At 42.0% G+C, this 14,606-nt stretch overlaps 1 protein-coding gene across 1 annotated transcript; it reads left to right on the top strand.

Annotated features, from left to right (window-relative positions):
• The first annotated feature begins 470 nt into the window (after positions 1-470).
• On the top strand, positions 471-13,661 carry LOC126623937 (uncharacterized). The gene is made up of 2 exons (XM_050292912.1): positions 471-1,410; positions 13,058-13,661. The coding sequence occupies exons 1-2, from the start codon at positions 570-572 to the stop codon at positions 13,411-13,413; spliced, it is 1,197 nt and encodes a 398-aa protein (XP_050148869.1). The 5' UTR covers positions 471-569; the 3' UTR covers positions 13,414-13,661.
• Positions 13,662-14,606: the final 945 nt, after the last annotated feature.

The following is a 14,606-nucleotide window of genomic DNA, read 5'->3' as shown; positions in this document are numbered from 1 at the left end:
ATTAAATTACCCGCGTTTTCTTGCTAACTTTAAGCGACAAGAAAAAATATTTGTCCCGCAAGTTTATTTTATTTATTTTTTCTATTTTACGCGACGAAGTTTACTTTTGTCGCGCAAGTGCGGCTTGTGCGTCTAATTTTTGTTCGTCACGCAAAATGTCGTCGCGTAACCTGTTTTTTTTACTAGTGTGTACGGCACGCAAAGAGATTAATAATTGGCAATTTGGCATAGGTGCAACATTTGACGTTCCTTACGACGACGAGAACGTACACAGGAAAGCAACACAACCGCGGAACAAAACAAAACAAAATGCGGTCATGATCACGAAGTCATGGTCCAAACAACTGGCCGGATCACGGACCAGCACGCATTCAATCCCTCCAGTACTCGATATCCTAAGTCATTTTCTCCTCTTAAGTTTGCATCACACACCTTATCTTACTCATATATATTCACGCAAGTAACCAAAATCAATAACTTTCTCACCAAACAGAAGAAAAGAAAAAAAAAAAAAAAAACCCGTAATTAGGACACAAAAGGAATTAAACTATTTGATTTCACATAGGAGGATGGTGATGATGGAAGGCTGGTCTCCAACTACCATATCTCCTTTGCTTCTCCGCAACCTCATAGCCTCCCTCTTTATCTTCGCAGACAAATCCTTCCTAAACTTGTCTGAGAAATCCAAACTCCTCCAACTCCTTCGCTATACTTTCGTCACTTCCTTCCTCTTCCTCCTCCGTTTTCTTCCTCCTCTAAACCCTAACAATAACCAACCCTACAAGCCTCCCAACAAGAATGCTAGTGATCACACTAGTGATCATTATGATTATACGCTCTCCTCATGCGGCGGCGGTGCTACTATTACTGGCGGCGGCGACTCCGCTATCGCTCGAGCACTTTCGCAGCTCTTGTCCCTCGTCAACGACATCCCCGTAAACTCCAGGAAGTACCAAGTTGTTCGCTCTTTAGCGGAGAACCTCATCGACGACAACCACAAAGAGGGCGTAGAGGCTTTACGTCAAGTCAACCGTACGGTTCTATCCGCGGCTTTTTCCACCACTCTGAGCCAGCTTGAAGCCGCCACCATTCTCGAACAACAAGGAGAAGTGCGTGGGGGTGATGGCGTCGATTTGTTGGGGAACGCTCGGCCGGCGGAGAACCGGTGGAGCCCGGTCCTACGGGTGGTTCGATCGATATGGGACGTGGCGTGGATAAGGGGGACGAGGGCGAGCGGGACGAGGAGCTCGGCAGAGAAACTGGCGGCTGAGGTGCTTTGGTTGGCTGAGAAGCTGGCAGCTTGTGACTTGGCTGATGAAGCAGTGCGGAGATGGGCTGCCTCCTTTAATTTGGCTTGGCTCTCTCTTTCCGTTGAGCCGCGCTTACAAGCATCCTTGGTCAAGGTTTCGGGTAAGTTCTTATTTATTTATCTCTTAATTTTTAACCAAATTGACGAATTCTCAAAGTACATAGCATTATATGAAAATGAATAAAGAAATTGAAAATAAAAAAGACTCAGATAAAAATTAAAAAAAAATTAAATAATCGTAGAAATTAAATCTAGCACTAAAAACTCTAGCAGTGCCTTATTGAAGTTTTTACATTCAAGAATAAAGAGCATCACTCATTACAGCACATTTTGTGACGAATAGTTTAGCGAACTGTAGTTTTGATTTAGATTTAGACAATTTTTACTTTAATAATCTTCCTCCATGTTCACTTAATTTTGTTCGTAAAAATCGACTTGGATGTTTTGGGCTAAATTTATTTGATTAGTTTTGTTTGGACTTTTGTTTTTAGCCCATTTTTCAACCAAACAAAGAAAAAAAAAGAGCAATACAGAATTGAAGAAAATAAGGATAACACTTTGGACAAAATTGAATGGACCGATATACCATATAAATCTCTACGAATATGTCATGTATAGGGATGATATATTCCTAGGCATGGTTTAATATTCCCTTGACTATTAATATTTTCTTTTCATGGTTTTCTGCTGGCGTGACGGCACTAAATTTTTGGATATCTCTTCTTCATGCTTTATATTTGTCGTTATTGGTTGTTGAGATAGCATCTAATTTAGGTGTGGTAGCTGGAAACTTCATGACAAAGATAATTATGCATGCATGGCTCCCATTATTTGACTTTTCAATTTGTGAAGAAAACATTTTTTTAATATTAATTTATTGCTAATTATAAACCAAAACGACATTGTTTTTGAGTTAAGGTAAGTGAATTAGACTTTGAGTGTAACGGTGAATGTTCTTAAAACTTATTTTTAATTACGTTCTTTGGTTAATCTCACTTTGCCCCTTGTAACTCAAATTTCACAACTTTACCTTCTAAAACTCAAAATCTGTTCCAAGACTCTCTCTTCTCCATGAACTAAAAAGTTTCCCTAAAAGATATGTCGAACCCACCACTCAATAAGACAATGCCACTGTTCGCGTCAGGAATTTCCGTCGGGGACGTTTCCTGGTCGACGAGTGCACAGCTCCCCGGGAGGTTGGCGCCGGTTGAGGGCTGTTATCGGGCTTCTGCTTCACTGTCGGGCTTTGTCGGGCAAGGCTTATCGGGCAAGACTCGTCAGGCACGGCTTGTCGGGCAAGGCTGGAAGAGAAGGACAACGTTAACTTTGAGAGGTGCCTTTGTGGGGCCTTAGGTGTAGGCCTTGAGGCTCACAATCAAGATTAACTTCTAAGTACTCAGGCGTGCCACTGCCATCTTTAGCATGGCAGATGTAAAATGGATGTCGCGTTTTAGTTGTATATATATATATATATATATATGCCCGAGAAACCGTGTTAGTTATAACAGGTGCCTTTGTGGGGCCTTAGGTGTAGGCCTTGAGGCTTCCCATCAATAACTAAACCAGTGCTCAAACATATAATATTCGTTCGATTGATTGCAGGAGCCTTACAACTATTATACTTCTGATTACCCGAATCTGAGAGATAGAACGAACCCAAATAGGTTCCTTTGTGGGGCCTTAGGTGTAGGCCTTGAGGCTTCCCATCAGAATTCGTTCTTATACTCAAACGTTCTAGACCGCGGAATGGAATGAATCCAAATAGGTGCCTTTGTGGGGCCTTAGGTGTAGGCCTTGAGGCTTTCTATCAGAATCCATTCCATGCTTAAGCGTTCTATGATAATCATAATATAATAGAAATAAAACTAAGGGGTAGGTCGATTACTTGCGCCCCAAGTAACTTCGGACTTCTTGTTTATCAAGGACTATCGTGGATGGGTTAAGTCCACATAAGGTTCTTTTTTATGCCTTGAGGCCAAGGACTTTCAACTGATCAAATTTACATGCCCGAGGGCTTAGAACTTAGACCTGGTTTGAACAATGAAGATATATTCAAATCGAATCCAAGTACTAAGAGATTCTTTTAATAGTTATCTTACTAGAAATAACTTGAATACAACTGGAAGTATACAACATCTTGCTAGGCTAATGAATGAAAAGACAAAAACAAAGAAGGTCGGGCAAGGTTTAACCTTGTCGGGCAAGCCTGGTCGTCTTGCAGGTTCCTATCTTTGTGGCTTATCAAGGGTCTGAGAGCTTTTAGGGAGAGGTAAGGAGAGGAGTTTACAAAGAGAAATCGATACTACAGCAAGGTTGAACAGGGTAGCAGAGCTATTACAAGGGTTTGAGTGAAGGCTTGTCCCGAGAGGGATGAAGGCTTGGGCTGACTACAGTTTCGTTTTGAAGGCAAATCTGGCTTTGAGCAGAGTTTGTGCTTGCATTTGTTTGTTTGTTTGAGTGTCCTTAATCCTGATTTCTCTTTCTTCTTTTATAGACAACTCAGCTTGGCCTCTTGTAGCAGCAGCCTTGCCCGAATGCAACTTGAGAGGCAGTGACTCATCAGCTTTTTTACTTGTTCTGCCATTATAAAGTACTTTATGGGCTGTATAGCTGGTCAGTCTATACCACTTGGCCTTTGGGTAGGTGAGCAAGTGGTCTTCATGAGCTGCACCAAGTCAGAAAAACCCTTTTATGTTTTCTGGGCTTTGGCTGGGCTTAGGCCGATTCTTCCTTTAGGCATCCTTTTGGGATAGCCCCTTTCCTGAGCCCAAAGTTTAAGTTTTGATCCAAACAGTGCCCCCTTCAATTGATATTTAGCCTGGAATTCCAGGCGCCAATATTGATTGAACAGCTGCATGCGGTTGCACCTTTGCCCTTGGAACTTGTGTCTTCTAGATGAAATTAATGGCACCCGGAGTCTCTTGATCTTCTCACAACCCTTGAACTACTCTCTAGTATTCTTTATAAATGTCATCTCTCTCAACAAACCATCCTCGAACTCAACTTTCATTCTCCCCAAGTATTTCTTCTTTCTGAGTTTCCTCCCAAAACTGTGGAATGAGTTCTTCATATTTTAAGTGGAGTTTCCTAAAATTCCCTTTCTGTGAGAAAAAGAGTTTTCATCAAATAATCGCTATCTCCAACACCTTTGGTCGAACACCCTGCTATCTCCAACACCCTTGGTCAGGCGGTTTCCTCATGAAGGCTTGCTTTCCTGCTTGCTACCGTGATAAGTCGGGCTTTATCATCACATACGGTGATAGTCTTGATTGAGGATCCTCTACCAGGCGTGTCTTGGCCGCACAACCCGATCACCTGATCGGGTTCCATCCATGAAGACATCGGAAAATCAACTGAAGATATCATTGCATCCAGAAGGATAATTGATTGTAATATGTCGACTTTGAATCTTTTGTAAATTTCACCAATTTGTCGAAATGAAATATACATTATTTCAGCAACTCTTGTCTTTCCGTCTTCTTGAATGATTGATAAATATACACTGCACATTGATATCCCGAAGCTTGCTTTACCTTGCATCCTCTTCAATATAACAATCTCTAACATCCCACAACGTAGGACAATATTTCTTTAAGAATTTAACATTAATGGGATGTTTCTGCCTGTTTCCTTCAAGGTCCGCCAAGTAGTATCCTCCTCTATCCAAAACGCGACTAATAATGAAAGGACCTTCCCATGTCGGGCTCCATTTTCCAAAGCCCCTGAGCTGAGCTCCTAGAGGGAGGACTGTCTTCCAGACTAAATCCCCTTCCTTGAAAGACTTCATCTTTACCTTTTTGTTATAAGCTCGGGCAACGGCTTGCTTTCCTTCTTGAATCTGGTTCAAAGCTTCAATTCGGGCTACATCCAAGTCTTCAATTCCTTGACACATGGCTTTGATGTACTATTCACTATGTAACCCAAATTGATTTTGAATTTTGACAGAACTTACATTGATCTCCACGGGGAGCACTGCATCTTGCCCGAAAGTTAAAGCATAAGGAGTTGTCCCTGTTCCTGCCCTCTTGGAAGTTCTGTATGCCCACAAAGTGTTTCCCAGATTTTCATGCCACTTTTCTGGACTATTTATCACCATTCTTTTGATAATGTTGACCAGGATCTTGTTGCTGGCTTCTGCCTGGCCATTTGATTGAGGGTAGTACGGACTGGACTGGATCATCTTTATTTTGTACTTGCTTGCAAACTCCTCAACTTCTTTTGAAATAAAAGATGGCCCACGATCCGTTACTATAGTTTCGGGCACCCCATATCTGTGCAGAATCTTGGTCTCGATAAAATTCTTGACTGCGGCTGAAGTTGTGGACTTTACTGTTGATGCTTCCACCCACTTGGTGAAATAATCCGTTGCTACAATTATGAAAGTATGCCCTTTACTAGAAGCTGGATAGATTTGCCCGATGAAGTCCATCGCCCATCCTCTGAAGGGCCAAGGCTTGACTACTGAATTTAAAGGTACCGAGGGCACATGCTGGAGAGGTCCATGCCTTTGACATTCTTCACAACCTCGGGCATAAGACTTGCAATCTTTTTCCATGTCGGGCCAGAAATAACCATACCTTCTAAGTAACCATCTCATCTTCGTTCCAGCCTGATGTGCTCCACATACTCCTTCATGTACTTCGGCCATTACTCTCATGGATTCTTCTTGGCCCAAGCATTTCAACAGTAACCCATCTGGAGTTTTCCTTAGCAAGTTCTTCGCCCATAAGACATACTTGGTTGCTTGCTGTCTATCCTTCTTGCTTGTAGGCGAAGAGGGATCCTTCAAATGATGAATGATAGGTGACCTCCAATCTTCTATCTTGGCTTCTAGTACCATTATATCTAGACTGAATCCCTTTTCTAAGATCAAAGGAAGGTTTCTTCTTTGGATCTCGACATCTACCCCATATATTCTCTCCTGTATTGGCACTTCTGAGGCTAGTTGTGCCATCTCGTTGGCCGCTAAGTAATACCCCGCCATGGTAATATGTCTGCACTTGAACTCCCCATTTAACTGGTTTATTACCAACTCTGAATCCCCAAAGACCTCTACCTCTGCTGCCCCCAGATCCATCAAGATTTCCAGACCAATTATTAAGGCCTCATACTCTGCCCAATTATTAGTATTTCCTTGGTAGTCCAGGAGAAATGAGTAATAATGATAAACCCCTTGAGGGTTTACAATCACAATCCCTGCTCCTGAAGCCTTCTGAGTGTGAGATCCATCAAAATACAGCTTCCAAGGAGTGATCCAGAGACCAGTCACTATTCTTATCTCTTGCTGGACCCAATCTTCTTTGCCCGAGATATCTTTTCTTGGCGAGATCCAAATGCTAGTGACCTCCAGGCTTCCTGGGATATTGATTACCTCACTTTGAGATTCTTGATGCTCGGCCAGGAAGTCAGCAATTGCTTGGCCTTTGACTGCCTTTTGGGGTACATACTAAAAACTGAATTCTGATAATGCTAGAATCCATTTCCCAATCCTTCCTGTTAGCATTGGCTTTGACAACATGTACTTTATCACATTTGTCTTGGCGATGATGTGCACGTGACAAGGTAACATGTAATGCCTTCGCTTACTGGCAATGAAATATAGAGCCAAGCATAATCTCTCTACAAGGGAATATCTTGTTTCTACCTTAGTCAGAATTCTACTGAGGTAGTACACTGCCTGCTCCTTCCCGCCTTCATTATTTTGGGCTAGGAAACTCTCGATTGACTTTTCTGAGGCAGAAATATACAGCTTCAAGGGTTTTCCCCTTTGAGGTGGCACCAACACTGGTGGAGAAGTCAAATAGGCCTTGATGCTGTCAAAGGCCTGTTGGTGTGGTGGTCCCCACTCGAAGTTTTCTTTATCTTTCAATCTTAGTAAAGGAGTCAGCGGCTGGATCTTGCCTGCTAAATTAATAATGAATCTCCTCAAGAAGTTAATTTTGCCCAGTAGCCTCTGGAGTTGCACCTTGTTGGTGGGTGAAGGTGACTCCATTATTGCCTGAGATTTGTTCTTGTCCACTTCTACACCTCTTTGATGCACCAGGAATCCCAAGAAGTTGCATGCTCTTACTCCAAACGTGCACTTCTTTGGATTCATCTTTAATTTGTGGATCCTCATCCTTGCTAATGCTTATCTGAGGTCTTCCAGATGCTGCTATTCTGTCTTAGACTTCACCACTATGTCATCGATGTATACCTCCATGTTCTGGCCAATCAGATCGTGAAAGATGGCATTCATTGCCCTTTGGTAAGTTGCACCAGCATTCTTGAGCCCGAATGGCATGACCAGATATTCATATGCCCCCACATGACCGGGACACCTAAAAGCTGTTTTGTGTATATCTTCTGGAGCCATCTTTATCTGATTATACCCGGCATTCCCATCCATAAAAGATAAGACTTTATGTTTTGCTACTGCATCTATGGATAAATCGGCCATGGGCATGGGATACTCATTTTTTGGTGTAGCGCTATTAATATTTCTGTAATCCACACAACATCGTACTGCTTTTGTTACAGCTTTTAAAACGGGTACAATGTTGGCCAACCACTCCACATATTTGGCTGGTCTGATAAAGCCAGCTTTTACTAGCCTTTCAATCTCTTCTTTGACCTTTTCTTCTATCTTCTTTGACATCCTTCGTAGTGCTTGCTTAACAGGTTTATATCCCTCCTTGATGGACATTCTATGTTCCACCAAGGCTGAATCTAAACCTGGCATCTTAGTATAATGCCAAACAAAACAGTATTTGAATTCTTGCAAAAGGCAGATAATCTTTGCCCGATCATCAACCCCCAATAAACCACTAATTTGTATTGGTCTTGGATCCTCCTCTGTCCCTAGATCAATAACTTCCAGAGGATCTTGGACTTCTGGTGATGGCTTATCTGGTTCTGCACACAAAAATTCGACTAGCTCCGGGCTCTCGGGCAAGTCGTCTGGCCCATCTAGGTTATAAATGCACTTGGCCATTTGAATGGCCCTTTCCAATTCTTCTCTGCAAGATTCCTCCTTGCTTTCGTGCTGGCTGGTTGAAGTTCCCACTTACCATTCCTGCTCTTCTTTGTCCAAAAGCTCCCTTTCTTGCCTTATTCTCTTCCCATATACCAACAGTCTTTTAATCAGGGATCTGACTGCCATTACCTGATCTTTCTTCTTTTGTTCAGTCATTGATGGTGTAGGGGATTTGGGAGGATACAAGGTCTATCCCACTCCTATCTAGTAAGGAGCATTCCTTGTTCCAAAAGCTTTTGGGCCGTCACCTTGGTAGGGCGGCCGTTCTCATCAGCTCCTGAACACTTCAAGATTCCTACGTTGGGGTTGTAGAAACTTGCTTCCGCAACATTAGCTGTGGGGAGAAATGGCCGTGATTCGGCCTCTACCATCTCCCAAAAGCCTGGTCATTCTGTGCCCGCTTCATGATAAACAGCCACTTGTTGATGAAGAGTTGAGGGTATGGCTAGACTTTGATGGATCCAATCTCTTCCGAGTAAGGCTCCATAAGTGGAGGTGCAGTCCACCACAAAGAATGCCAACATGATCTGTTTAGATCCCAAATCCACTTCTAAAGGCAATATCCCATGAGTTTTGGTGATAGCGCCCGAGAAGCTAGAGACCGTGAGGTCTGTAGGAATAAGATCCTCCGTGCCTCTTCCCATTTTCCTCATTTGCTTGGATGGTAACACATTAACAGCTGCCCCTCCATCAATTAAAATTCTTTTGAAGGGCACCCCTTCCAAATGAGCAGCAACATATATGGGCTTCAGATGATTGGCCAACGAGATGTTCGGGCAGCTAAACACCATTTCGTCTGTATAAATCCTGAAAGGACCATCTTTGGACACTTCAGTGGATTCAGCCTTGCCCGACTCTCCTTCTTCAACTACCTCCACATTGACATGTGCCATCATTGGCTCAGTTGTCAAGTAATCACCCTCCATAGTAGCGGGCTGATCAGGTCTGGTACCAAACATGGCGGATAATACATACGCCATGTTGATATGAAAATTACTAGGCTCGGGCAGATCTTCTTTCTTGCCCCCAATCTGGTCCATGAATTCATCCAACTAAGCCATCGCATCTGCTGGAAGTAGTGGTTCCAGTGTTCTTTCTTGTTGATCCATGCCGGCATACAGCGTTTGCTTTGGAACTTCACCAAAATGATCTACCAATGGCAGAGAAGGCGGTCTCCTTTCAGACGAAACAGTTCCATCCGGGAGTTGGTACCATGATTAGATCTTCTTGAGCCCGCCTCAAGATCCTATACTTCCCAGGGTGTTGGTTCTGCGGCACGTGATTCCCCTCGCCTTCTGTCTGCTACTGGCTTTTTCCACCTCTTTCTTACTTCTCCAGCGGAGCTGACTACTTCCCCCAGATGATGTCTTCTCCAATTTTTTATTTTGGGAGGCTTCAGATGTTGCGGGGGTCTTCAAGGAATTCATGTAGGCTTTGTGCTGCCTTTGAACTCTTCTGACCATGGAGGCTCCCATTTGTTTGGTAGGCTGTCCATTCTTTCCGACTACGTACCATTTTCGCCCGAGGTGGGTAGGATTTCCTTTTCCGACTGGATTTGTTATCCAATCAATCCTCTTGATTTCCTTCCCCATATGGCCATATTGAGGATGATCTGCATCCCTCCGTGTTTTGGCCTCCATATCTTCTGCCTCTTCAGAAGCTTCATGGTTTCGAAATACTTCTGATAAAGCTTTGGGTTGGGAATCACCTCCTAATCGTTGAAAAACGCTTTGGGAAGTGTCTTTTCTTGTAGCCTGCTTGATCTTTTCGTGGGCTTCTCTCATTTCATCTTCTTCTTTCCTCCTGATCAGTTCATGATCAATGAGGATTCCAGCTGGGGGAATTTCGAGCTCACACTCGCATTGGCACTTACTACACATAACCATCCCCTTGATTATGGCTGCTTTTGGATATTCGGGCGATTTGATTACCCTTCCTGTAGGTTTTTTAGCCAGTCTTCCTTCCTCCACTTCCCTTGTGATTTTTTCTTTTCCCTTCTCAGCCCATGCCATACTGATCATATTTATAGAGGCATCTGAGAAGGGAACTGCAGGTTTGTCCACCACCAACTCTTCTGGCTGGCTGGTTTTAAGTCTCTTTCCCTCGGGAGGAACCAAGTCTGTTTCTTTTCTGGAGCCTGTGGAGGCTTTCTCCAATCTTTGCAACATCTGTAGCAACGTGGTTTGCAAATCTTCTGGCATTTTGGCATATATCTTTTGATCAAATGTATCCCACCGGGCGTGCCAAAACTATGTTCGCGTCAGGAATTTCCGTCGGGGACGTTTCCTGGCTGACGAGCGCACAGCTCCCCTGGAGGTTGGCGCCGGTTGAGGGCTGCTGTCGAGCTTTGTCGGGCAAGGCTTATCGGGCAAGACTCGTCAAGCACGGCTTGTCGGGCAAGGCTGGAAGAGAAGGACATCGTTAACTTTGAGAGGTGCCTTTGTGGGGCCTTAGGTGTAGGCCTTAAGGCTCACAATCAAGATTAACTTCTAAGTACTCAAGCGTGCCACTGCCATCTTTAGCATGGCAGATGTAAAATGGATGTCGTGTTTTAGTTGTATGTATATATATATATATATATATATATGCCCGAGAAACCGTGTTAGTTATAACAGGTGCCTTTGTGGGGCCTTAGGTGTAGGCCTTGAGGCTTCCCATCAATAACTAAACCAGTGCTCAAACATATAATATTCGTTCGATTGATTGCAGGAGCCTTAAAACTATTATACTTCTGATTACCCGAATCTGAGAGATAGAACGAACCCAAATAGGTGCCTTTGTGGGGCCTTAGGTGTAGGCCTTGAGGCTTCCCATCAGAATTCGTTCTTATACTCAAACGTTCTAGACCGCGGAATGGAATGAATCCAAATAGGTGCCTTTGTGGGGCCTTAGGTGTAGGCTTTGAGGCTTCCTATCAGAATCCATTCCATGCTTAAGCGTTCTATGATAATCATAATATAATAGAAATAAAACTAAGGGGTAGGTCGATTACTTGCGCCCCAAGTAACTTCGGACTTCTTGTTTATCAAGGACTATTGTGGATGGGTTAAGTCCACATAAGGTTTTTTTTATGCCTTGAGGCCAAGGACTTTCAACTGATCAAATTTACATGCCCGAGGGCTTAGAACTTAGATCTGGTTTGAACAATGAAGATATATTCAAATCGGATCCAAGTACTAAAAGATTCTTTTAATAGTCATCTTACTAGAAATAACTTGAATACAACTGGAAGTATACAACATCTTGCTAGGCTAATGAATGAAAAGACAAAAACAAAGAAGGTCGGGCAAGGTTTAACCTTGTCGGGCAAGCCTGGTCGTCTTGCAGGTTCCTATCTTTGTGGCTTATCAAGGGTCTGAGAGCTTTTAGGGAGAGGTAAGGAGAGGAGTTTACAAAGAGAAATCGATACTACAGCAAGGTTGAACAGGATAGCAGAGCTATTACAAGGGTTTGAGTGAAGGCTTGTCCCGAGAGGGATGAAGGCTTGGGCTGACTACAGCTTCGTTTTGAAGGCAAATCTGGCTTTGAGCAGAGTTTGTGCTTGCATTTGTTTGTTTGTTTGAGTGTCCTTAGTCTTGATTTCTCTTTCTTCTTTTATAGACAACTTAACTTGACCTCTTGTAGCAGCAGCCTTGCCCGAATGCAACTTGAGAGGCAGTGACTCATCAGCTTTTTTACTTGTTCTGCCATTATAAAGTACTTTATGGGCTGTATAGCTGGTCAATCTATACCACTTGGCTTTTGGGTAGGTGAGCAAGTGGTCTTCATGAGCTGCACCAAGTCAGAAAAGCCCTTTTCTGTTTTCTGGGCTTTGGCTGGGCTTAGGCCGATTCTTCCTTTAGGCATCCTTTTGGGCCAGCCCCTTTCCTGAGCCCAAAGTTCAAGTTTTGATCCAAACAGCCACATGTGCCAATGAATTTGTTTATAAATCCCCACTATGTTAATATTGAACAATAAAAAAAAAATATCAAAATTGAGTTCTATAGAATAAAATGATGAAATTAACAGAAAATATTATAAATATCCACTATGCGTCAACATTCTACAAAACGGCAAAATTAAGGCATTGTGGAGCGGAAACTGAGTTTTATATTGTAAAATGACAACCTTTGAGTTTCATGGAGCAAAATCGAGTCCAAAATCGAGTTCTAGGGGCAAAGTGGAGCAGATTTTGAGTTTTAGGGAATAAAGGGACATCTTTTGAGTCACAGGGGGTCAAAATGAGATTAAAATCAAGTTTCAAATGTGTAGCTAAAAATAAGCCTATTTTTAATTAATTAAACTACAAATTATTTCCATTCGATTGAATTCAAAGTTGTAAGACAAAATTCTATAAGCTTGTAAATTCTTATCCTGTGTAATTGTTTTTCCAATAGAAAAACGATGTTATTAATGAACATCTACAAGAAAAGTCTTGGAAAAGAAGGTTCTGTACATGGTCGGTAGGTTTCCTCAAACCAAATTAGACCATCACTAATACCAAGGCCAAACTTAGCTATATAAGGAACTCCATTGCAAACTAGACTATCAAGCGTATTGTTAGTTGTAAAACTAGACTGTATTTATTTTTTTAGAAATATGGTATGTTCTACTTACAGTATCAAGATATGCATATCATTTTTCTTTGGTTCTCACATAAATGTATATATGCGTGTCACGAAATTTCAATTTAAAATATATAACATTAATTCCGCTTTGCATGTGATAATTAATCAACTGTTGTGTTCGTGCAGCATTGTTGTTCAAGCATGCCAAACAATTGGGAAAAGACGAAGCTGACGACGAAATCAAGAAAGAGCAACACAAGCAAACAAAGATGCAAATGTTAATGTCGTGGTTGCCATTGCTATGCAGAGCCAGCAACGGAACCGACGTCCCGGTTTTGAGCATCGGAGAAAGGGCTGAGCTGGAGAGAGTATTGGAAGAGACGATCGAGATGCTGGAAGACGAAGATGATCAAGAGAAAGTGCTGTCGTTGTGGCTCCACCACTTCACACATTGCTTGTCCTCTGATTGGCCCAACCTCCATGGCTCCTATGCTCGCTGGTGTAACACTTCTCGGAAGCTCTTGCTGCACCACCATGCATGATGTATAGGAGTGATGATAGGGATCACATTTTGTAAATCATATCTAAATCATCTCTATTATAGAGTTAAGGTCCACAATATAAGTAGATCCCACGTTTATTAGAGAGGAGTTTGTTGCGAGTTATATATTAGTTAAAGTGTAAATAGTAGTTTGTTGTCCCACATTGGTGAAGTACATATGTAATACCAATTGTAACTCCTATATATACTCGACTTTGGAGATTAATGAATACATAAGAAATTTCTAAATATTATCATATATATTTTTGGTATTTACCATGTTTAGTTTAATATGACATCAGAGCAATTTGCTTTTGGTGACTTGTGTGCTTTAATTTTGTACCCACATTTTTCGTGATTTCCTTCGTTGAAAAAAAAAAAGTGAATAGTGTCGCACTACAGTACATCGTTGCTACAGTGCGTGAACAGTAATCCTCTATAGTGTCGTAAATAGTGATTGCTACAGTACGTGAATAGTTTGTTGCTACAGTATCATGTTTGTTGCTACAGTATCATAAACAATGATTGCTGCAGTGTTTTGATAAATTGTTTTCATTCTGCTGCGTATATTTTGTGCCTTTATTGTTCGTGATTTTGTTCAATTGCTCAATATAATCATAGTGTTGTTATGCATCTTGGTGGAACAAATAAATGGATAATTGATACTGGGGCCACTGATCATGTGACTAGTGACCCTAAAGTATTTGATAAGTTATGTGATTATGTTCGTGATCCGTATATTACTAGTGCAAATGAAGCACCTTCCCCTGTGAAGGGTGAAGGCACTATCTCTCTGATTCCAAACTTACTACTGGTCCGTGCTTTACTTGTTCCTGATGTTAGGTGCAATCTTTTGTCGGTAGGAAAACTTCTTGATACCTTATATTGTTCTGCTCACTTCTACCATACGTATTGTTATTTTCAAGACATTCAACTCAAAAGATAATTGGTCATGGTAAAAGAATAGGGGGTTTGTACATCTTGACTATGGAGGATACTGTTGTTTCCGGTTCAAATAATCATCAAGTTATAAGTGCTAAAGTGGCAAATTTGGTTGTGGCATCGACAATTGAGACATCCATCATTCAGTTATATGAAGCATCTATTTCCTTCTTTGTTTCGCACTTGTATTGATTCAGAGTTCAAGTATGAAACATGTGTCATGGCTAAGAGTCATCGTGCTTCCTTTCTCGT

The sequence above is a fragment of the Malus sylvestris genome, chromosome 5 (genome assembly GCF_916048215.2).
Source record: "Malus sylvestris chromosome 5, drMalSylv7.2, whole genome shotgun sequence".
Lineage (NCBI taxonomy): Eukaryota > Viridiplantae > Streptophyta > Magnoliopsida > Rosales > Rosaceae > Malus > Malus sylvestris.
This window is presented reverse-complemented; position numbering and strand designations above follow the sequence as displayed.